The 26057-nt window shown below is 37.3% G+C and overlaps 1 protein-coding gene and 2 pseudogenes across 2 annotated transcripts; 2 read left to right on the top strand and 1 right to left on the bottom strand.

The window, feature by feature from the left end:
- Positions 1-7981: 7981 nt before the first annotated feature.
- Positions 7982-9844, top strand: LOC147481164 (UDP-arabinopyranose mutase 2-like; annotated as a pseudogene). The gene is made up of 2 exons (XR_015204266.1): positions 7982-8313; positions 9553-9844. The product of XR_015204266.1 is annotated as a UDP-arabinopyranose mutase 2-like (transcript).
- Positions 9845-13765: 3921 nt separating this feature from the next.
- On the bottom strand, positions 13766-16219 carry LOC147481163 (uncharacterized; annotated as a pseudogene).
- A 7512-nt stretch (positions 16220-23731) lies between these two features.
- LOC147481162 (uncharacterized) lies at positions 23732-24622 on the top strand. The gene is made up of 2 exons (XM_086578855.1): positions 23732-24149; positions 24195-24622. Exons 1-2 carry the CDS (start codon positions 23732-23734, stop codon positions 24620-24622), a joined length of 846 nt encoding a protein of 281 aa, XP_086434981.1.
- The last annotated feature ends 1435 nt before the right edge of the window (positions 24623-26057 follow it).

Genomic DNA, 26057 nt, shown 5'->3' with positions numbered 1-26057 from the left:
AACGCCAACCAAGATTGTGGTTCACCTAGAGTGAATGTAATCTTGAAGAGCAATGCACAATCTTGCCATAAATGTTGTGCGAGGGAGTAATGACATTTGAGTCGGATGTCTCGGGCTTCTCTTTTGGGTACGACTTTTCTCTTCTTCTTCAAACTCCTTCCTCAATCTTTCTTCTTCAGCTTGCTGCAGATAAAGCATTACAACTTTGTTAATACCATCATACAGGACACCTTAAGATAATAATAGATGACACCAAGTGATAAAGAAAGGAAAAAAATTAATATAGGGTGCAGTTTGTAATAGTAGTAGAGACGAATTGAGATTGATTTAAGCATTTTTACAGAGGTGTTCATCTTCCTTCTTTTTCTCTCCTCTCAAAGATCCAGATTTAATACCATTCCACATTATGAATTACTTCTAATCATGACTTTTACTAGAGACTGAACCAAGAATGCCCAAGATATATGTAGAATATATGAATATAACCAGTGTATTTTGAGCTCAGGAATGATGATAACTGGGATTTGATATAATTTGCGATTCATACCTTACTCCCACCCATTAGCATTAGGTAGTAATAGTGCCTATTGTTGTTCCTAGGCATGTTGTTTTGCTCTACGTTCAGGTACGCGCACCAAGCAAAGACAAACTACACCAAATATAACAAGTAGCAAGGTAAATTATTTTGTAATCCTAAAAACATTAGTAGTTTCTAATTTCAGAATATCACAACGATTGCGATCGTAACATACGAAACTAGATACTCTGTCGTTCCCAAGTAAACATTTAAATGTGGATCTATTCTCCGACCATCTATTGAAGTCCACGATGAAGTCCCTACACCAAAGAAAAGTAATTCAGTATGTGTTGGATAAAATTCTACTGAAATAAAGAATGTACAAAAGCCAACACCATTTACCCGGCTTTTCCAAAAGGAAAGTATATTGAGCGGAATACAGTTATTTCCTCCAGTGTTAGCACTACGTGAGGTTGTATCCAGTCTACCTTCACATCTTTAAATGGATAATGTTCAACCTCATTATCCGATTCAATCTAGAAAGTGAATAAATTATAATCATAAGGTGCTATTAAGGTAAAAATACATAGGGAACTCACACAATTACCTCTTTTTATTATCTTCCTCTTTGCAAATGGAGTGTTCGGTGAAGGGAAAAGATTGCATCTTCTCACAAGGGGAGGTGTCTTAAAGACATCTCTTTTGTAGGTATCGACATCGATTATCTCAATGCCTTCGTCCATCTCTGTCACTATGGTTGGGTTTCTTCCATTCAAAAAACAACCTAGTAAGTGTTGTAATACTTTCCTTCATTTTAGCTAGCGCCGGTTCGAAAACCCTTTTCATATCTTTCACATCCAATTTCATAAGCTCCAACTCCGATTGCAACAAATTCACCCGTTCATAAATGTTGTAGTTATTACTAGGTACTCGGTGGTGTTGTGCACCTACAGTAGAAAACAAGTCCATATAAAACAACTACCAAGGTAAGAGAGTACCTTGTATTCTTTGCATAATCTTGCACCCAATTTTGCCCTGACTTTTGTATCCACATGCATATGCTGGCTTCTTTGTCTAGCAGATCTGCAAACTTATTTTTCAAAATTTGTATTCTCTTGTACTTAAGTTAATCCATCTCTCCTGACATAAGTTTCTCTGGTTGTTTTTTAATATTTATAATTTTCAAAGCAACATTACCAAATCCCTCTTATTCCACACCTTCATTCTTTCTCTAGTTGCATTTTGCTTCTTTATATAACTTTCAGTTCATCATGCTCCCCCACTGATTCCCATGCATTTCTTATAACATTTGACAAAGAATTTGAGGAGCAATAGGGTACGTAGATTGGATCTAGGTTTTTTTAAAAAAAAAGAGGGGTTTTCAGTCGACGTTAGCTTGGCGACAACGTTTGGCGCCGCTGCCGAGGAATGAATGAACTCGGGTACTATATATATATATATATATTTTTTTTCAATATATGTTTCATTAATGAACTATGCACTATGTTTAATTAATCGAGATAATTCATTCCATTAAAATACAATTACCAATAAAATAAAATTAAAATATATAGTAATATAGTCAAATATATATGAAATAAACTAAAAAGAAATACATCACACTTTGGAACTTTATAGTTCACTTGTTTGAATTACATAAAACACAACTGAAATTAAAAGATAAACTTGAAGGACATAGTTCACTTCATTCACTTTCATTTCCATTTCCCCTCCCTCTTCTTCTACATCCGACGAACTTGGATCATAAATTTGTGTTGGTGCATTGGGAATGTTCTCTTTGAAACCAGTCCAATTCCACACATGTTGAACTAAGCCCCTTTGAAGATTATATTAGTATGTGTAACTTCATTTCTAATTCTATTTCATGCTTTGATTATCTGATATACAAATGAAAACCACCTTCTTCTTGGTATAGCTCAGGTACTTTTTCAGTCCTCCTACCTCTTCAATTTTACACTCCACTTTCACGTTCATTCTCAACAATCATATTATATGTATTATAATACATACTTTTATTAGGTCCTCAAGAACGACAACACTATGACAATGTGCAAAAGCCTGAATAATATGCTACATTGACTGCAAAACTCCAAATGTCAATTCAATATCTTTTAATAGAGAGAATACAGAACATTGTAGTTGTTCCATACTTTTAATAGGGAATGAAGCATCTGAGTACAAGATTTTGTTTGTGATTGAGGGGAATATTAACGTTAGGGAAATTATATATCATAAAGCCATAGGTTCAGGAAGTAAGTTTATAGAAGATGTTGAATTCTTTTCCAACATGGAGAGAAATGAAATAATTGAAAAGGTTATAGAAGGAGTGAACCAAACTATAGAAGATGTTATAGAAGGAATGAAATAATTGAAAAGGTTATAGAAGGATATTACGGAAAAAGGAAGTTGTAAAGGTTGCGAGCATATTCCCAAAAAATCTAGGTACGTGTTTTGTTTATAATATACATTTATAATGTATTTCTACCATATTTCTTATACCATTTTTTGGTTCTGTAGGAAGAAAGTGCATTGTCCAGTCTGCTCTAACTGTTAAAAATGCATGGTGTGTGGTGAAAGTGGAGTTAAAAATTGGTCTTAAGCTATGACTTTGCTGTGTTTATCAAAAAGAAATATGGGTAAGCAATACTTGGTCTCTTCAACAATTTAAGTATTGTATTTTATGATTTAACGTTCAAATATAATTAGGACATCTATAAGAATGCAAACTAGGTTCAAACTATATTTCCAATGTCTTTCAAGAATTTGATATCTGTAGTACTATTTGATATACTCGTGTCAGTTAATACTGTGAGCTATCATAGGCAGATCCTAGTTTGTTTTGTGAGCATTATGTGTTTTGCTCCCTATTAGAGTTGGTAAGGTTGTGCACCCTATATCTCTGTATCTATCATAAACCTATGTTCGTTCATAACAAATTTTGTTAGCCTCTGTGGTTCTTTTCCCTGCTACATGATCTCTTTTAACAGCTACTCCTAAAATCTCATTTTCTCTTTATGTTATGATATGGGTGAAAACAATGTTGTCATTTTGTTTATGGGTTTTGGGTCTTGAAAAGTTCATAAAAGAAGTTGTTTAGCACTTCACCCATTTCTTCTCTTTTAGACTTCCATTCCAAGAGAATATGTTTGTGGACAGGCAACTGTTTGCTATCCACAAGACCTCAGCTGGTGATTGGTAGAGTGGCTGCCTGTAAATACTGTTTTACTGCCCAAAAATTGTTAAACTGCCCAAAAATGGTTTTGACCAATAGAAAAGTGATGTGTCTGTCCACAAAATCAGATTCTTCAACTTATTAGCTTTGACACTGATATAGAGCTAATATAACAAGAAAAGCTAGTTTGAAGCAACAACCACCTAAACAATACAACCAAAAACCTTGATTTGACTTATTCAAGGTCTTTAAAAAAGAAACAGCCTGCAAAATTGGAGAATAAGGTTTCACCAAAGGATAAAACCAAGGCCCCTATAATCAGATCCCATGAAGTGCAAAACTCGTGATGTCGATCACCCTATGGATTGCAAAAACAATTAAAAGAGTGATTTTTTATTCTTTTTCTTCTTCATTGCGGCTGCAGTGAGAAGAAAGAGTAGCAAAAAGGGGGTTGAGAGAAGAATAAGGAGATTTGACAAAGAATTTGAGGAGAAATATGGTAGATTGGATCTAGGGTTTTATTATTTTTTTTTTAAAAAATGGTTTTCAGTCGACGTTAGCTGGGTGCAGAACGTTTGGCGCCACTGCCGGGGAACGAACCCGAGTTCTATGTATTTTCTTTTCAATGTATGTTTCATTAATGAACTATGCACTATGTTTAATTAATCGATGTAATTCATTCCATTGAAATACAATTACTAATAAAATTAAATTAAAATACATAGTAATATAGTCAAATATATAGGAAACAAAATAAAAGAAAATACATCACACTTTGGAACTTCATAGTTCACTTGTTTGAATTACATAAAACACAACTAAAATTAAAATATAAACTTGAAGGACATAGTTCACTTCATTCACTTACATTTTCTTTTTCCCCTCCCTTTCTTTCTGCATCCGACAAACTTGAATCATAAATTTATGCTAGTGCATTGGGAATGTTCTCTTCGAAACCAATCTAATTCCACACATGTTGAACTAAGTCCCCTCGAAGATTATATTAGTATGTGTAATTTCATTTCTAATTCTATTTCTTTCTTGGATCATCCGATATACAAAATGAAAACCACATTCATTCGTCCTGGTATAGGTCAAGTACTTTTTCAATCCTCCCACCTCTCCAATTTCACACTTCACTTTCACGTTCATTCTTAACAATCATATTATATGTATTATAATGCATGCCTTCATTAGGTCCCCAAGAACAACAACACTATGACAATGCGTAGAAGCCTTAAAATATGCTACCTTGACTGTAAAACTCCAAACGTCAATTCAATATATTTTCTTGTAGTTTTTTGCGGTTGAGTAAAGACCTTTTCAATTCCATTTGTTGGATGACGAATTGATTGAACAAATGTGCCCCATTTAGGGTTGGTAAATACCATGAGCCAAATAATATCCCATAGCATAAGCATTACCATTCACATTAAAATTAACAGCATGAGCTATACCTTGCTCTAATGATTCAAAAATATGAGAATGATGCAAAATATTAATATCATTATGTGAACCTGGTAAGCCAATGAAGCAATGCCATATCTAACAGTGTTTATAACGGCTTTAAGTATAAGAGTTAGTTCATTATCTTACCCCGCATGTTGCCCAGCCCATTCACGTGGATAATTCTTCCACATCCAATGCATACAGTTGATTGATCCAAGCATTCCTAGAAAACTTCTTTTAGCATTTTAAGCTAACATCTTGGCTGTGTATGCCTCAATTGGTATTCTAAAGTACTCTTTCTCAAATATTGTGATTATTGCAGTGCACCAACGCTTCAGAGATTCAGTTGTTGTAGAATCTCCAAGTTGCAATACTGATAAGTGGAGTCAGATAAACAACTAGTTGCTAATTGTTCATTGTAGCTAATCCCTTTTACGACCCAAAAATTGTTTGCCGACCTAATCCATCCAACTTGTCTTGGAAGTAGTCGACGAAAGCTGCAACAGATTTCAACATATACTTGAAAACCTTTCTTTCCATCATGTACATTTGCCTAAACTTATAAGGAGCCCACCTACAAGGTGTTGTGAAATAATCCCTCAGTATTGTTTGCTTACGTACATCGTCACCATCTCTAAACGTATATGATATTCCCAACATAAATCTACCTCGCTTGTCTATATCCACATCTTCAATGGATGCTTGAGATATTAATGCCTCAACAATATATAATAAATTAAATGCTTCCTCTTCCTCTTTTGCCTCACCATTTCATTATGATTTTCTCTTGCTTTTTGAATGTAGTCATCTTGACTGTTAGAACCAGAAGACGAACTACTACTAGATGCAAATAAATTTTGGTTGAATGCAATTTTCTTTTGTCTAGACATTTTTTTTTCAATATATAACTTATCACTTGGTTGTGGGGAAGAAGATGGTTGCTTGATTTGGAAGAAAAGTAAAAACGAAATATGTAAGGACACATGTGATAAGGTCACATATGATAGCTAGATTTTGAACCACTCTCCAATTGACAACACATTCTATCCAATGTACCATACTGATCATGGTGGATTTCAGATCTCCATATACATGACAACATATACATACCCTCAATAGTAGCATCAAATATTTCAATATATGAAATTATTTTAATTTTAATATAATTTAAGATTATTTTAATTTTAACATAATATAATATAATATAAGATATGAATATCAAAACATATGTGCTCAACACAAGTATCAAAGAAGCAAGCTAAACACAAACACACAAAATATTCTAGTTCTAAAATCATTTTTATTAGTTCAAGCAAATTGTTTTCACCATTACAATTATGTGCTCAACACAAGAAACAAAGAAGCAAACTAGACACAAACACACAAAGTCTTCTAGTTGTCAAACATGTTTCATTAGTCCAAGATCCAATTTTTCACTATTAAAACTAAGTGCTCAACACAATTATCAAAGAAGCACGGTAGACGCAAACACACTAATAAGTCTTATAGTTCGAAAACATGTTTCATTTGTCCAAGAACCAATCTTGTTTTCACCATTTAAAATGTGTAGACAATATGCCAATAATCAAAGAGGTTGTACAGACTATGTAACTGTTAGTGATTTGAACTTAGTAACAAATATGTAATTTGAGGTGATTTAATATTAATATATGTGCAACAACATATAACATATGCAACTCAGTGAAAATACCTTGTATTCCTGGCATAATCTTGCACCCAGTTCTGCCCTAACTTTTCTGTCCACATGCATATGTTGGCTTATTTGACAGCTAGCAGATCTGCTAACTTATTTTTCAAAATTTGTATTCTCTTATACTTAAGTTCATCCATCTCTCCTGACATAAGTTTTCCTGGTTGCTTTTTAACACTTATGATCTCCAAAGCAACATTACCAAATTTCATCTTATTCTACACCTTCATTCTTTCTCTAGTTGCATCTTGCTTCTTCCCTATACCTTCCAGTTCATCATGCTCCCACTACAACAGAAGGGATCTGTTGCAACGCAACCTTTTGCAACGCCTGCTTTTCGTTGGTAAAGCATAGCATTTGCAATGCCTAATGGCGCTGCTCAAACGTTTCCGTCTTATTAGTACCACCTGATGGGGATATAACTAGTGTGACGCTAGCTGGCGTTGCAAAAACATTTGTTTAAATTTTTTGTTTAACTGAAATTTTATTTTTAATGAAAAAATTGAGTACCAGCTACGGCACAGTGGTCGCAAAAAAGTATTTTACCTTTTGCAATGCCCTTGACGTCATTAAAAAATTTAATATTACAATTTCCTTTTTTCACCCAATTTCTATTTTTCTACACAATTGAAATTGGCAGCGCCATTGGTGTCGTAACAGTATTGGGCGGGATGATTTTAGCTGGTAGGAATTATTTTGGCGGTCACCTCGCTAACAATTTGGGAAACCAAAATAAACCCTACCCGATAAAAGAAAGTTAAGAATTGAAACTACCGCGCTACTCATAAAAAAAGGAAAAAGCAAAACCGAAAAACCATTCTTCATCGACTGAGGAGGCCGAGTGTACCACAGAAATTGTTTCTTCAAATTGCTAAAAGCCATTTCTTTGGTTACTGATTCTCGACAGGTACGTCATTTAAATTTAGAAATTATATACTTCAAGTTCTGATTTTTGGTTTTGTATTTTTCGGAATTAAAGTTTGAAGCTTTGGTTATTACTTCAAACTCGAATCTTTGGTAATGTAGTATACTAGAATCGCTACTTCTAAAGAACTAGAAATTAGAGAAAACAGAATGTTGTGATAGAGTGAAAGAAGTTGTAGAAGATTAAAACAATGGCGGAATCTTCATCTGTAATTCCAACACCACTTTTGAAAGATGAGCTCGATATTGTGATACCAACAATTCGAAATCTGGAATTTCTGGAAATGTGGAGGCCATATTTATCACCATATCATTTAATCATTGTTCAAGATGGTGATCCCACCAAAAAAATTCATGTACCTGAAGGATATGATTACGAGTTGTATAATCGTGATGATATTAATAGGATTTTGGGTCCTAAAGCTTCTTGTATTAGTTTTAAAGGATTCCGCTTGTCGTTGCTTTGGGTATATGGTTTCTAAGAAGAAGTATATTTTCACCATTGATGATGACTGCTTTGTAAGTATATATATATATATATATATATATATATATATATATATATATATATATATATATATATATATATTTTTTTTTTGTTGTAAAATGCCATCTTTTTGCAGTTTTGAATGATGGGGGTTGCGGGATTTGGGTTAGAAGTGATAGAAATTAGTGTATTTTGTTTTGGCGGGAAATGGATCTAGCTGGGTTTATGGGGGATCTTAAGTTTTGAGTAGATTTATTAGATTTTGATGGAATTGCATTTTTTTTTTTTTTGGAAATTTGGATCTGGTTTTTTTTTTTTTTTTTTTTTTTTTGCATCTGTTCAATTTTAAGTTACTATTTTTTGTTACTGTAATGCCTGCAAAATTAGCAAATAATTTGATCTGTTTTTCTTTTGGTGAATTCACGTTTTTGTTAACCCCCTCTTAATAGTTTGTGTAGTTGAAGGAGTTACCAATGTGTTTTGTCTTTTAGAATTATTATAATACTAATGGTAATTATTTTATTTTTATTATTTTGTATTGTTTAGCATTGGTATTGAATTGTACATTTTGGATTCTTCTTTCCTACATCTGTATGTTATTGCATCTGGCCTTTGAATTTGATAGCCGGCATTGGCAGCTTAAGGAGTGTTCAGATCACAATAGATCCGATGTCGTAATTACATGAACATATTTCTATTGTTAAATTTTGCGAGGTTTACATTAAACAATTTGATTGGGATCTAATGATAACAATAAAAAATAATGCTTATTGCATATAGGAAAAGAAAATGGATGAGATCTAGCTGTTGTGAGGTAGATTTTCTAAACTATATTTTCAACTATTTGATATGTCGGTGCTGATCTCTAGTTTGAAATTTGAATTGAAGATCAGGGAATCCAAAATTGTTTTGAGTTTGTTATTGTGTTTAAGAGCTGTCTAGATCAATCTCCTACTTTTTTTGATGCATCATGCTACTTTACATGATTAGTGGAGTTACTTGGCTTTTTGAGTTTGTTGCTATAAAATGTCAGTTCGGGTTATGGTCCCCACATTGTAGAAGTGAAATATCAATTTGTTTTGATTGGTAGTCTGCTGGCACCATCCCATCTAACTCACAATTTACATGAAAATGTTGATTGTGTCCTTAGGTCTTTATTGTGTCTTCATGTACTGGCTAGTCACGTATGCAATGTGATCTAAACTTTTAATTTGGTGATATAAACTTGAATATAGTGGTGATTTAAACTTGGGACCTCCATTGTTGTATAGGTTGCTAAAGATCCATCGGGCAAAGATATCAATGCTCTTGAGCAGCATATTAAGAATCTTCTTTGTCCTGCCACTCCATTTTTCTTTAACACTCTCTACGATCCATACCGAGAAGGTGCAGACTTTGTCCGTGGGTACCCTTTCAGTCTCCGTGAGGGTGTACCTACTGCTGTTTCTCATGGACTCTGGCTCAACATCCCTGACTATGATGCCCCTACTCAACTCGTGAAGCCTCATGAGAGAAACTCTAGGTATGTAGATGCAGTTTTGACATGCTTTCAGCTCTTGTAAGTTCTTGGTTGCATGCTTCCAACGGGCTCTAAGTGGCCATGGTATGTCATTCCCTGAGAATGCCGTGGACCGCCTTTGTGAATCTGCCTCTATCCATATTCTGTTCCAGTTCATGTCTTTAGCTTTCTCTGCTGCGTGAGACAATAGTCAAGACTCGGCTTGAAAAGAGGTAACATCACCAAGCCCAACCGCTAGAACCCCCATGATTGCCAAGTCCTTGTTTCTGAAAATTACGCCAAAGACTTCTCTAGATGGTACGCCAAGAACTTGTTGTACTTCTTCTTAGGAGTTTGCCATTCTCCTTCCTTTGTTTGTGCTTTCCTCATCTAGCTCCTCTGCCATGTCCGCCCGGTTGGGTGCTGCCTTGACAAGTAGTCAGCTTCAGCAAGGACTTGAAACATGTTCTCGATGCTTGGAGATCTCCTTGTCGCTCACTAGGAATAGCCGAGTGCCTTTGTAGCGGAATTACAACCTCTGGGGAGTTATACGTCGCGAGTGTTGTGACCTCTCCTTCCTGAATTGGGCTAGACTGTCCCTCACTCAGTGGGTCGGGTACTTTGTCCCTCTCCGCATTCTCCTGAACCACACTGATTGGCCTCATCGGTAGCCGCTGCCTTCAATGAAGAAGTATCATTATAGGCCCTCATTGTTGTTATCCACTAACTCCGAGCTTGTGTCATGAAAGACCTCACTGTTGTCAGGATTATTGTTGTGCATGCCTTGAGGATCCTTTGTGCCGCTGGGACCAGCGAGGGTATCCTTGTTCCTGTTTCTCCTTTTGTTTCTATTTTTTCCTTTCCTCGGAAGTTCTTCGCTTTGGTCCGAGTTTGCAGTTTCCTTGCCTGTGCTTCTGGTGTGGTTGTGACTTCCTTCTTTCTCCCTGCTGCGTCGCATGACTGAGCATTCGGCCATGATGTGCCCTACCACTTTGCAATGGGGGCAGAATTTGGGCAGTTTTCCTACATCCACATCTTGCAAGAAGGTCTTTCCTTCCTCCTCCTCTACTTCAAACTGCTGTGGGGATTGGTTTGGCGGATCAATCTCAATCAAAACCGACGATAGAAGCCAAAGTCCCTGTTCGGTGTATGCTTATCCACCCCCATCATGGACATGAGGATCTCGTAGTCCCAATATTGCTGGCCGAAGCTTTGGGAACTTTACCCAAACAAATGCCGTGGAGGTTCATTTGGCTAGCTGGATCAAAGTCCGAGTCCATCTAGTGAGTCGCAGAATTTGCTCTCCAAATCTCCATGGTCCTCCTCCCGCAATGCTCAGAAATCTTCTTCACATACCAACCTTATCATAAAGTATCCCTTCCCCAATGGCACTAGTTTCCAATCCCCTTGTAGCTTCCACAGTCAAGTGCAATTTTTTAACTTCTTCAAGCTTGATTTTGTTAAAATCTAGTCTACCAATGAGGCTTGAATTGGCGATCGCCGTCTCCCTCTTTCAACTGCTTGCTTAGCTAAGCGGATTGACGGCATGTTGCCTTTCATTTCTGGTCTTGGGAGGTCAGTAACATTTATTTGGTGTGGCTGGTCTCCGCGTACCTTGTCCGCAAAGGAGACTGTGTTAGCAGAACGCGTTTCATTCCTGTTTGGATGTGCTGCGGTGGTAGTGCTAATCAATGGTAGTGCTGCGTCTTTTCCTGTGTTCACTTCTTGCCGAGCTTGGATATTATCTTGTGAAGCCTTACAAGGGTTTTCCAGCTCATAGAGATCCATGATATAGTGTTTCTTTTCTCAGCGCAGTGAGAGTGGGAGAATCAACTGTCCAGACCTTTCAGAACTCACACTGTTAAACAATGGAGGATTTTACCTGAAAGGGAAGGAAGTATGAGTTTTGAGGAGATAAGACACGCTCACCAAACTTTTTTAACTAAAAGCGGCAAATTTGTAGTGCACTGGATCATAAAAGACAGAGTTAGAGTACTCTTAAGTTACTCCTTTTCTCAAACTTAAGATCCCCATTTCCTCAAACTTAAGGTTATCTTACAAACTCAAGTATGCCAAGTTATTGGTGTAGAAAATTGTTTGTTGGTTTTCACTGTCACATACCATGTAACCCGAATCATCTTGCTAGCATTTTTTAGTATTTGTAATTCTGTTATTCGTATCATATTAACTTGATGGATTTTTTTTTTTTTTTTGAGCTGGGATCATCGCCTACAAGCATTTGCCTTGTAGGATCATCATCCTCTCGGTTTTGTTCTTATAAGAACCTAAGGAGTGAAATTTGAACATGACGTCACTAAATCCCCTTTTGCACTTGCACTTGCATCTCCATCATAACAGACTCTTATTAGGCACTTGGTTTAGTTATATACAATGAGATTTCCTCTACTGTAGTGTATTTAATTTCACTATTTCTATTTTGATTGAAAAAGTTGTAAATCTAATAAACTGCGTTAGTTGTAAATCCTAGCCTATCCATCTCGCCCTTGTTCCTTTCGCGGTAGTGTTTGTTTTTTGAGCTTAGGTTCTTTCCCCGAGCCCCCTATTAAACAGTAGTAAAGGATAGATGGAATAGCTGAAGGATAAAGGTTAGGACAAAGGATAAAGGTTAGGCGTATTTCTGTTTTTTAGTGTCATCATTCTTTGCCCGAAAGAAAAGCTCTTTGCCTCTGCATCGTTTCGCCCCTCTCGCTTCCTTTGCGACCTCTTGACCAGCCATAATCCCACTCTCCACTCGACCACAGCAGTAATAATTTACTTAGAATAAGGATAAAAACATTACAAGTTCAAGGGGATAAGAGCGTAATCTATGACCCATACATTTATTGGCCTAAACCATACTAGAAAAAGAAAAAGCAATCTTGTTATAAGTCCTAAAAACTTCTCTTTCACAGTCTATAGTAATTATTACTTTGCATGACCGAACATAGATTTGATCTGAGAGATTGTTTTCTTGGGTTTGAGTTGCTAAGAGAAAAAAAAAATGTCAAGTGGACTTGTTAGTGGTGGTGGTGGTAATAGCAAATTGTAGTAGTATAGTATGGTTTAGAAGAGATCTTAGAATTGAAGATAACCCTCGCACTTGTCACGTGTAAGAGCAGTCTTTGTGGTTGCTGTTTTTATTTGGGCATCCAAGAGGAAGGTTATTATTATCCAGGGAGAGTTTCTAGGTGGTGGTTGGTGAACAATTCTACATACGAGTCTGTACAATGGCTTTGTGAATTTTCTTATGGTCCCCAAACTGTGTTTCATGTGTACCACCCCTGATTATTTGTCTGGAAGTGCCAACCAAGAATTAGTGTGCAGGGGAAAAACTTTAGGCATTTAGACCTATATACTCTAATTCCTGTGGAAACTTGTAGTGATTAAGATATGGTCGCAGTGGTTGGCATTGTCCCTAAGTCCTCTGATACTTGTGTCTTTGTTATAATTGGGAAAATGAATTGACAAAGAAGCACATGGCAAACTACATCATAACTTTTGTGACTTCTAAGTTGATGTTTTCATCAAGTAACTCTAGAATTTGTGATCCTATCAAAATAACTTACTTAAGAAACCCCCAACAATAGGATGCTTGCAAGAAACGTAGAAATGTAGACCTGTAAAACTTTAAGCATTTACATCAACATGTAATTCCTATGTACACATAAAACTTAAGAATCACTAATGAAACCAAAGGAGGTATGTCTAAAATTATAAAGAACAGTAGGAAAGTAGGTAGTAATATTCTTATTCTTCTTCCTGAAGTTTTATCTACTAACGACAAAAATATTTCCATAAAAGAGAGTAGAATCCATTTTTCGCTTTATCTTTGTTGGCTCGGATGCAACAACCTTCCAAAGCTTGATCCACTCCAAAGATGGCATCTGCAGTAAGTGCAAACACGGCATCGATGGCCCAAGTTGTTCCTTTACCATCTTCGCAATCTCAATGACACAGCCTCTCGGTGGATCGCAGACCTTGATAACTTAGTATTTGCGGAAAAAAGGGACCACCTCCTCCATTAGTTTCACCCCTTCCCATTCCTTTTTCAAACCGCCTATTAAGCGTTACCGTTCTCCTTCCTCCACACGTATGGCAATCCACTCTTTACCCCAAGCCCTAGGTGGTCGGACACAACCTTAGCACATTTCGGAAAGACGTCTTCAACAGCCCCACCTCGACTTTCCCCCCCCGCCTAACCGCATCCGGGGAAAAGTGCAGTCCTATTATCTCTCGATTGAATGCCACATTAATTCCACTTAACGGCATCATTGTCCTTGCAGGCAATCGTTAGGGACTGCATCCACATACCGGGAATTCCTCATTTAAAGCCCCGCTTTGAGTGGGTGCATCTAAATTCGGCCAAATTGAGCCACGTTTTCACAAGATAGAGTACATGTCACCCCAATCGCGAGGCTGAATGGGTATCCCCTAACAAAGTCTGCACTGCGCAGTAAGGGTCATAGAGTGTATTGAAGAAGAATGGCGTGGCAGAGTCCTTAGGTTCCGATGTCTTTGGGCCACCGTGATCCACTATTTGGCCCTTTATCATCTCTTGCGGAACACAATCATCATCAATTGATACAATATACTTTTTATGGGATACCAAATAACCGAAATACCGGCCGCGAATAGCCCGAAAAGAGAATGCTAGTCGTAGCGAGCCCACACGCTTGTCTATATCAGATTTGGTGTACACCTCATGATTGAAGCCATCATCGGTATCTTGAGGTCCTCCACAAGATCGAGGTCTTTAACGATTATCAAATGAAATCGTGAGAAGATTCTTCTCCATTCCTCCATGAAGGAAGTAAGGTCGAACGCTATCTTTGCTATAACGATGTCGACTTCGTCATCCTTGATAACCTGTATGAGAAGACATTTTCTAGAAGATTCTTTCAAAACCCAACTTTTGCTCCACCAAAACCACCGCAGTCCAACTATATCCAAAACTCTAAAACTTCTCGGAGCACCCTCAGTATAAACGTATGCGGTAAGAATGTGTCCTCCGGGATGGCCGGATAAAAGTAGTGAATTAAATGAATGCTTACCGGTGGGAAGGACGGGGAGATGATGTCTTTGGATATTAAGTCCAATACAAGACAAAACTTCGCCGCTTCCGGTAGCTATAAACACCTCCCCGAACTGGAGTCACCCATCCAAAGAACTTTGCAAGCTTGTTCAAAGTCCACATCACCTACTGAGCCTATAGCCCGACTTTCTACTTGGGTCATCAACAAGATTTGTACCAACATCAATAACTCCGCGCACCGGGTTTGATCCAAACCTTTAATCATATTTGCCCGTCTGCTGCGGCTATGATGATGTCGCTCCACGAATAATGCTTTCGGAATCGGTTAGTGCGTGGAGTGAACTTCTGATGCTGAATGGCATCTGCTTTGAGAAGAAGCAACGCGCCATCGGTAGTCCAACTATATTACCGACCAACTACCACCGCCTTTTGCTCTTTACACTTATGCCAATCTGCGTGATAGAAGTTCAAGGCAACCCTTTGGTGTACACGGCTGAAATAATGGATCTCTCGCCTTTCATACCAAGTTTGCCAATGTTCGTGAGGATGAAAACCATCTACATCCTTTTCAATGCTGATTTCATTTAAGACGTTTTCTTCATTGATATGTCTTTGGAAGAGGAAGTTGAACCAAGATTCCATGGATGTCGGGATGAAGCGTTTAACTCCCCGGACCTTTTGGATCAATTCACCGGGTACTTTCTCTGGGCATTGATATCATAAGATTTAATTCCAACTTCAAAGACATGCCTTTCTCTTCATATTCACATAGCTTTGAGAATCTTTCCTACTTCCCACAATAATAAAATAGCTAGCCCGGGGACCTTTCCATGTTTAGTGGAGAGTTGTTGAACTTCAAGCTATTTCGTAACGCGTATAGTATGAGCTATTGCTTTACCATCTATGATCGTGGCTTTCTTACGCTCTTCTTCCAAGAAGGCGCCATTATTAAATGAGATGGATAATGATGAAAGGCACCCATAGTTGATCAATAAGATGTAGACTTCGCTATTGATCACAAGCTAAAAAGCTTTGCAAGATGTTTTGCGTTCTAGTCCACCAATAGTGCATCTAGGCTGTTCGGTGGTCGATCATAACTATTAAGGTCCGCTATCTTTGCATTTTCAAAGATACACACTTTCAATTTTAAAATTTGTTTGAACAGATAGCTCCTTTTCATGTTATCGATCCAATTATTAAGGCTGAAATGGAGGAGAGTGCTTGCTTTCGAAGTGTGGGTGTTGGATAGAAAGGCTTCGCTTGTCCGTTCTTGACCCTCCTTCTAGCTCTGTTTCCGCTTCATCGATCAACCGCTCTCTGCTGGTTTAGGATCAATCTGGATGTACTTCCATTTGTCAAAATGAGAGTTTGAGGCACCTTGTGGGGAATCATTCGATGTCGGAACCATGTTATCCACGGCCGGGTCCTTTTCCTCTGCTTTTTTTGTCGAATGAAGCCTTTTTTCTCTGTTTTTCTTTTATTAATATTTGAATTCTTCATAGTAAAATGACTGATGAGGTGTACACGCGGCGGGGGCAAGGCACCTACTACAACTCGGCACAGGAACCCCAATCTATTATCTCCGTTCACTTTATTCCGTCTAATCCCTTGGCGGCGGCTTTGCTCCGTGAACCCGACCTCCCGTGGCATCGGCTTTTGCCGCCTCTTCGCTTCGACATAGCGGTTTCTACATCCGAAACGCGCCGAAAGCGGCAGCGACCTCCCGTGTGGTCATGTTTCTCAACTTTGCACTTTCTAATGGTTTCCCCAAACCATATGGGGCCTTTGTCTAGTTCTCATTGGAAAGGAATCACCAATATTCCTTCCGTCTCCGGCGACCACAGCTTTGACACACGGTCATACCCGATTGGCTCCAAATCTATAGTTGTAGAAAGAATATCAAGAGAACTATCACGGGAAAAGCAAGTGTATGATCGATCAATCAAGAGATAGTGGTTCGCCAAACAACTTTTTCCCTTCCAAAGAAAGATAGGGTCAATTTCGGCACTAATTCCTACACTTGATCGGTCTCATATGTTACCTTAAAAGAGTTGGTTCAACACATATGGCTTAAACGCTATTCTAGAGCCCACCTTTCCTTCGAGCATTTTTGTTGATGGTTGAGCTTCCCAATCCTAGCCTATCCATCTCGCCCTTGTTCCTTTTATGCGGTAGTGCGTGTTTTTGTGCTTAGGTTCTTTCCCCGAGCCTCCCTATTAAATAGTAGAAAAGGATAGAAAGAATAGCCCGAAGGATAAAGGTTAGGACAAAGGATATTCATCTGTTAAACAAGAGCAAAGGGATAGAAGGAATAGCCGGGGCGGGACTTCTTGACTCCTAAATGATAGGCGAGGGGGTTAAAAATCTCATTATAGGTTGGTCGATACCTTTACATCCGACTATGCCATCCATTGAACCGCTTTTGTAGTTGAGCTTGTTTGTTTGATTTACTTGATGTTTAGCCTTACTTATTTTATTGTTTCATTGGTGATAACTTTATGACACGAGGTTTTTTAATGGTTTGGCATTTACATGTACAATTTAGATCAAAATCTATTAGTTTTTTGCTATTTTTGTCTTCTTATTTGATCTGTACCTTCATGAATGTGATCGAGTTTTTACTTTGATAAGTTCTTTCTAAGCTTTTGGGCTATGGGCACCAATTTACGCATATAGGAGGTGCATAGTTTCACATGCATTGTCAACTTGAGTGTGTATTAGGTTTATTAATGTTTCTAATAAATTTACTAAAGAATCAAGGCGAAACCTTAAAAGGAGCGTCTTGGAATCATATGGGTTGTTAAGTGACCTTAATATTTGTTACAAGTAGTGGCTTCCTATTTCTGTATATTATATTGATTCCTTTTCGTTGTACATAAATTATTGCAGCTTGTTTTGCATGACTTTAATTTATATATGATGTCATGGAGGGTTGTGCATATATGTGAAAGACCGATCTGGGGTATGAGATTGGTTTTGGTATTTCAGCCTACTTGATTTAACCGCATTTGTCGAGATGGTTAAGTAGCCGGTGCCACGAATCAATATCTTTAGTAGTTGGGTTTACGGTTGAGGTTTTAATATGATATATGGAAGTGTTTTATTTGATTTTCAGGTTATGACAGGTTTTAGGTATATGAAATGTTGAAAATACTGAGGAAACTCTGCGGATTTTTGTAGAAAAAAAATATATGATGGTTTATCGTTGATTTTAAATTAGTATATTGAATGTGGTCTTTTAACTGTAATATTTATTTAAGATTTTGGGGCGTTACAAGAGTGGTTCTCAACATTGAATGAAGTTCATCGAAGAGATGATAAGGTACATGACCTGTAATTCATCATTTGAATTGGTTAGGCAATCGCAGTATATCCGATGGTTAACAACAAATGGACATACCGATAGTCCACAGCAGTGGGCATAGTCGTCGGAAAAGTTTACTAATGTTTATTAATGTTTCTAATAAATTTACTTAAGTGATTTTTATTGAGTGTATATTAGGTTTATTAATGTTTCTAATAAATTTATTTAAGTGATTTTTTTTTAATTTGTTTGTTGTTGATTGGTCGATTGGTGCCGTAAAGTAGTAGAATCAAGAAGAAGCTCAAAGTGGATCTTTGCTCAAAATTAGCATGCTATAGACATTATTTTTAATTTTTAGTTTTGAATAATTTGTCTAAATTTAGTTGAATGTTGTTAAGATTATGTGAGATGATGTTTTTTCACAAAAAATAGTTATGTGAATTCTTTAAGATCTTTTGTATTGATGATTTAGTAATGAAATTCATTTTGTTATGATTTGTGGTGAATTGTTATAGGGTTACTGTGTTCTATAAAAATTGTTTTGGGCAGGATTATGTAAATGAAAATGTATAGGTATATGTATGAATTGCACCATTTGTAATGCTAAATGCGTCCCAAATAAAGCGTGTGTTTTTTTGGAATTTATATCATTCGCAATAATTTCGGTGTAGCTAAAAGATTTGATTCTACGGTAACGTAGACACCTTTTGCCACACTTGGTGTGTCGCTAAATTTATAGACGTCTGTTGCCACGCCAAATATACAGCTAAAAATTCAAACTTTCTGCAATGGAAATAGTGTAGCAAAAGGTTGCCTTTTGCGACGCCTAGTTGTGCAGCTAAAGGTATCACTTTTGCAACGCCATCCTAGTTGTTACAAGCTCTCTTTTGCGACACCAAGCGCTGCAAATAGTTTGAAATAAATTTGTAATTAATTTAATTTTCATAAATGAAGTAGCAACGGAATTAGTGTATTAGCAGCGCCCATAGGCGTCGCAACAAACTAGGAACATTTGCCACGCCACTTTTGGCGTTGCATTTAAGTATTTGAGACGCACTTTTTAGCCACGCCTTTGCAACGCCATCTGGTGCGTTGCGACAGATCTTTTGCCACGCTCAAAGGCACCTTTAGCGATGGGGTATGGCGCTGCTAAAAACATGCTCTGTTGTAGTGTCCCCCACTGATTCTTATGTATTTCTTATAACATTTGACAAAGAATTTAAATAGAAAGAGGGTAGATTGGTTCTAGTTTTTTTTTTTTAAAAAAAAAAAGAAAAGAAAAAAGAGGGGTTTTCAGTCGACGTTAGCTGGGTGCACAAAGTTTGGCGCTGCTGCCGGGAAACGAACCTGGTTCTATATGTTTTCTTTTTAATGTATATTTCATTAATGAACTATGCAATATATTTAATTAATCGAGATAATTCATTCCATTGAAATACAATTACCAATAAAATAAAATTAAAATATATAGTAATATAGTCAAATATATAGAAAACAAACTAAAAGGAAATACATCACACACTTTGGAACTTCATAGTTCACTTGTTTGAATTACATAAAACACAACTGAAATTAAAAAATAAACTTGAAGGACATAGTTCATTTCATTCACTTTCATTTCCATTTTCCCCTCCATTTCCTTCAGCATCCGACAAACTTGGATCATAAATTTGTGTTGGTGCATTGGGAATGTTCTCTTCAAAACTAGTCTAATTCTACACATGCTAAACTAAGTCCATTTGAAGATTATATTAGTATGTGTAACTTCATTTCTAATTTTATTTCTTACTTTGATCATCTATCTAATAAAACACAATGGTGTGGGGCCCGAATGGCCCAATCCGATGGCCCAAAATATTTTTCATCAAATTATGACCTAGTAGAAAAAATGAATCCCACCTAGTATGCTGCTTCTATCCGCAACATCTAGGTCCATGTGATCGGATCTTATTTTCTCATCTCTCCCACATCACTCTTTCTTACTATTCGACTTCTTACTGCCGCCTCACTCGACATCTTACTGGTCGCTCTTACCTTTCTCTGTCTAGATGTTTTAAGGTAAGTTTGCTACCCTTTTGTTTATTCCTTTGGATTAGTTTAGTTCTTTTCTTTTTGTTTATGGGTTTTAAAAACCCCCAAAGGAACAAACTTTTCCATCCTTTTTTTCGTCCTCAGTGTCAAGGTCGAATTGTCTTACTAAAGAACAGTCTTTTTCGTCCCCACTTTCTTTACTTCCTTCTTTTTGTAATCACTGCTACTTTGTAATCACTTTTTAGGCGCTCTTTTTGTTATAAAAACAATAGCTCACTTAATTAATTGTGAAATGGCATATAATTGGACCCACCCCTCGATAGCAAAAAAACTGAATGCAATATAATCCTTGGTATTCGCATACTTGTGACCAAATTTTGAATAGAAATAGAATGGTTATTTTAATTTTAATTCAACTTTCTACGATTCCATGGTACGTACTTCAGTATTACTGCCATTGCAGACTCCAAACTTTTGTTTTCGTTGTTAATCTTTTTCTGTTCTACAAGATCGCGTGGATAAGGGTAAATGTCCAATGGACCCTTCTAAGGATCCACTGAACAAAAAAACCCAGATTTTTGTTCTAGTCGTAGATAGACTCTTCCTCCAACCACCTACTCCTCAATGACCTGCTCGCTTCCAGGTATTACTCTCACCTGGCTCCAATAAATGTTCTACTCAGTTGCACTTGGCCAAAAACTGCTTATGTTGCCAATTCTCATTATGTTTTTGAACTGCTTATTTGCTCATTATATTGCCAATTTGTTGGTTTCACATTACGTTTTTGAACTGCTTATTTGGTTTATATAGCTTCTGACGCAACCAATTCTCAACAAAGGGAAAAGCCCTTTTGACCCTTCTAAGGAGCCTTCCAAGTAGAACAAATATGCTTTTGTTGCCCCCTAAGATATGCTCAGTCTTCAACCGCCTCCTGGCTTATGGGTATTTACTGCTCCTATTTCTCTATATATTTCCCTGCTTACGTCGTCGTTATTGTTGGCCCATTTTTATGTTTGGTTTATTACCATTTACTGCTTTATTCATTTCCTTCTGGTCCCCACATTTTTAAAATTTAATTATAACTACCATTTACTGATTTATTCATATCTAATGTATTCCTCTTTCTCCCCATCTGTCTATGCGTAGAGAACAACCCCTTCCTCCGACAAAGAGACAGAACTAACAAAAGGAATACTAGGCCAGCGTGCTCGAAGGGCAAGAGAAAAGAGCACTAAAGAGAAAGGCAGCTCAGACTTCGCCAACCAAGCGCGTCGTGTAATTGGCCACTAGCTGATAGGTTCAGCATTAAATACCTCTCCTTCACTTCCCCGCACTCCATTTACAACTGACAGGCAGCGAGCGCAAGGTACTACAATTACGCCTTGTACGATACCATATAACATCTTCCTTCTTCTGAGTTTCTTCAGAAATCTCTATCATTCTTTAATCATGTCAGGCTGTTTACACTCCCCGAAGAACATGTCACATCAAGTACCCATGACAATGAGATCTTCGTGCCAACACGGTCTCACCAAAATGCAAGGTTAGTACTGGGTTCAATGAACCTTTCTCTTGGTTCTTCCTGGTTTACATTTAAAAAAAATCTATAATATTTTCTTCTACATTCTTCGCAGTGCGCGTAACTGCGTGTCTACTACCTCATCATTAGTTCATCCAATACTACCTTCAACAAATGCAGCTTCAACTTCTGCATCATCATCAACTAACTGAAATCCGCGGTATACTTCTTCACATTTATTAAAACAGGAATGCAAAAATATTGGCTCCTTTGTTTAAATAATGTAATTCTTCTCTCCTACAGACCACAACCATTTGGCGATCCTGCACAATACTGTGAGGATATTCACAATAATGGCTTTGACCGTTCACTTTCTGCTAATAATGCTGACATCAGTGATGATGAAGACGAAGTTGACAATATTGATGCTAACCGTCTTGTTGAACAAGGAAGACACTCCTTAGGGAAAATGGATGTTCAGTGCCCACTCTGTAATGCACTCCATTGGATGGATGAACGACTAACAAATTCATCGTTATCACATCCTCGATTTGGGATTTGCTGTTTGCAAGGGAAAGTCAGATTGCCTCCACTCTGAGCATTGTCGCCAGCCCTTAAAGCTCTATATGATGGAAATGATCGCAAGTCAAAGTCATTTCGCAAGGACATGAGGCAATACAAGCAAGCTTTCACATTTACGAGCCTTGGAGGAAATGAGCGTGTGTTTACTGGACGAGGTCCCCGACCTTTTACTATCCATGGTCAGCTGCGTCATAGGACTGGAGCTCTAATTCCTACTCTGGGCGGTAGCCTACGTACTCACAACTTTACATATATGATTCCAGTGCTGCGTTGGAGTTACGTCAACTTTGTAATCCTGGCTTGAACATAGATGTTCTGAAAATCATTCATGCAGCTATGCTCCAGTATAACCATTTCTCTGCTATTTTCTGCCACACATACGATGTTCTTAGATCTGCCTCTCTTGGCCATGGTGAGAACTTCAACGTCCCTGCGTATTTGCATTATAGTGCTACTACAGACAGACGTCGTTACAATTTGCCAACCGCAGATGAGATTTCTGTCATTTTACCTGGGGATGGCAGTGAATGGGGAAGTATTAGAGATATTGTGATATATCTTAAAGGAGGGCAAGAACTCATGCAATTCAGTGAATGTCATCCAGCTTACTTGCCTTTGCATTATGTGCTAATGTTTCTTTCTGGAGATCTTGGGTGGTCACCTGACATGAGACGTTCAAACAGTTTAACTAGGGTAGCCACTGATGACCGATTGACATAGATGGATTTTTATTCTTATTGGTTGTTTGAATGCCTTGGGGAATATTCTGCAATCTTGTGAGGGCACAAACTGTTCCAAGAGTTTGTGGTCAATGGGTGGGCAATGATTGAACATAACAAAATGAGATATTACAGACAACAACAAGACAAGCTTCTGGCCGAACTTTATCAAGGTATCACTGATGTCGCAGTTGAAGCTTTCGACCCAAACCAAATAGGAAGGCGAGTGGTCTTACCAACATCTTGTGTCGGTAGCCCAAGGCACATGTTCGAAATTTTTCAAGATTCAATGGCCATCATGCGTTACAATAAGCTTCCTGATATATTTCTCACTATGACTGCAAACCCACACTGGGAGGAAGTTGTTGATGCATTGTCTAAACACCAAACCACAACTCATCGACCTGAGGTGGTGGTTCGTGCCTTTGAACTAAAGCGAAGGGCCTTGATGAAGGAAATTTAAAAAAAAGGTGTGCTTGGTAAGGCAGTTGCGCATGTCTACACCATTGAGTTTCAGATATGCAGGTTGCCACATATGCATGCACTTATATATCTTCAGCATTCCGACAAGATCCGCGTACCTGCTCAGGTTGATTGCATTGTATGTGCAGAATTTCCTGATCCAAAACCGAGCCTGATTTATTTCGGACCGTCCTCACATGTATGGTTCATGGTCCATGTGAACTAAAAAATCCTAACTCTCCATGCATGGTAAATAGTAAATGCAAGCATCACTATCCCCGGACTTTTGCAAATGTTACCACCATGGACAAAGATGGATATCCTATCTACCGTCGTCATGACAATGGTAGATCATATATTGTGAGAAGGCATACAGTTGATAATAGGTATGTTGTTCCTTACACTCCTTATATTTCTAAAATGTTCAACTGCCACATTAATGTCGAGGTTTGTGCTGGGATCTGTTATGTTAAATACATTCACAAGTATATATTTAAAGGGCATGACAGGACAACAATGGTGTACAGTGACTTGGATGAGATCCAACAATATTTGGATGCGAGATACATTGGACCACCTAAAGCTGTTTGGAGGTTGCTAAGTTTCCATCTGCATGAGGAGATTCCCACAGTTGTGCGCTTGGCACTTCAACTCCCCGGAATGCACCACGTCATTTATAAAGCAAACGAACCAATGGTTGATATACTATCAAGAGCTGAGCGTTAGAAGTCAAGTTTGACTGCCTTCTTTGAGTGTTGTGCATCAGATGTACGAGCAAGCAACCTCACTTATCAAGAGTTCTCGGAATACTATGTTTGGAACAAGCAATCACAGACTTGGACATACCGGATACAAGAAGGAAGATTTGCTATTGGTAGAATGTATTTTGCCAGTCCTAATTCCGGTGAGTGGTTTTACTTGCGCTTACTTCTAACGGTTGTAAAAGGACCTCAATCATTTGATGATCTGAAGAGGATTGGAAATGGTCCCCTACTTCCAACTTTCAAAGATGCTTGTGTCGCACGCGAACTTCTAGAAGATGACAATGAATGGGTGCAATGTCTACATAAGGCTGCAGTCATGCAAACCGGATATCATCTTTGCAGACGATTTTGTGTTATTCTCTCAGAGTGCAATCCTTTGCAACCCCATACACTGTGGAATGATTTATGGGAAAATATATGTGATGACTGATAACCCGTAAAATCTCAATTAGATTACTCTAACCTTATTCTTACGGTATCAATTATTTATTTCATACTCTCACATATAGATTTATGCAATATATAGAGTACGGAATCGTTCCACTCCTAAACTACCAAGACATAAAGAAATCAATTAATCAACACAAGGGAACAATGATGAAAGCAATATTTATAGAGATGAATTTACACTATGAAACTAATTATATGAATTTACTTATAATAATTTAACTAAACAATTGAATATGAATTGAATAAAATATAGAGAAGAATATGGAGAAGAGATTAAGGGGATTTGATTTCACTTAAATAAATTCCTAATATGCTAGTGTAGATTATTGCAATCATAACCAATTAAGATTAATTGTGATCCCTAATTATTCATGGCAATCTCTGCCAACTAATAATTAACATGTGAGGAAGTTCAACCCATTCTCATGGCAAATCAACTAACCTACTAGAGTGAACTCTTAAATGCAATAATTCTAACTAACACATTAAGTCTTTATCCAAGCTTCATCAAACCCCTCTAATGGAGGTTTAACTAGAATTCATTAGACTATCATTAACATATGAATAATAAGAAAACATAATGAAGAACAATAACTTGACTTTTATTAATCTAATGAAGAATTATCAATGATTCAATAACTAAATTAAAAACAAGGTAATAAAACTGATTAATAGAGTCTAAGCTAATTTATTTTCTAATCTAGGTCTAGCTAATATAAATAATATTCATTCTTGTTCTAACAACTAATAAAATTGACAACTAACTAGATTAATCTATAAAAACTAATTTATTGAATTAAAACTAATTATATATTACAAAACTAAATTTTTATGAACTAGAACTAGGTTTGGATCTAGATAGCTTAAGAGCTAAGCTTTAGTCTCTTGATATAGAAGAGTTAGATCCCCAAATTCGTGCATGGGTTGAGGAGCCATGTTTTGAGCTGAAAAATCAAGCCCAAAACCCAATTTGTTTAATCTAAGACTTCCCATTCTGGTCGTGTTAATGTAGTGCAAGTTTTCACCAACTTATATAGCTCTGATCGAGTCAAGGTCTGGACCATTGGAAAGAGCTTTATGAGCCGGTAATTTTGATATAAAATGGGCCCAAATCCGAGGTCTAAGCCCAAAGATATGGCCTTTTGAAGTTCTGTTGACTTTTCTTCAGCTTTCTAATCCGGTTTAACTTTCACTTAACAACTTGATTTGGGCTTTTTAAGGGCTTTTTCTCCATGAAACTTGGGCTTTCTTCATAGAACTTTCATAGCAATCACTTTAGCTCCTTTTAGCGCCTAATTAGTAACAAATTTATATTTATTCAATTCCGAAGCCTGAAATACTCAAAAGCACGTAATTCGTGATAAACCTATATTATTAATCACATAATTGGTCTAACAGCTATATTGTTAAGGAGT

The sequence above is a fragment of the Coptis chinensis genome, chromosome 8, assembly GCF_015680905.1.
Source record: "Coptis chinensis isolate HL-2020 chromosome 8, ASM1568090v1, whole genome shotgun sequence".
In the NCBI taxonomy this organism is placed as follows: Eukaryota; Viridiplantae; Streptophyta; class Magnoliopsida; order Ranunculales; family Ranunculaceae; genus Coptis; species Coptis chinensis.
This window is presented reverse-complemented; position numbering and strand designations above follow the sequence as displayed.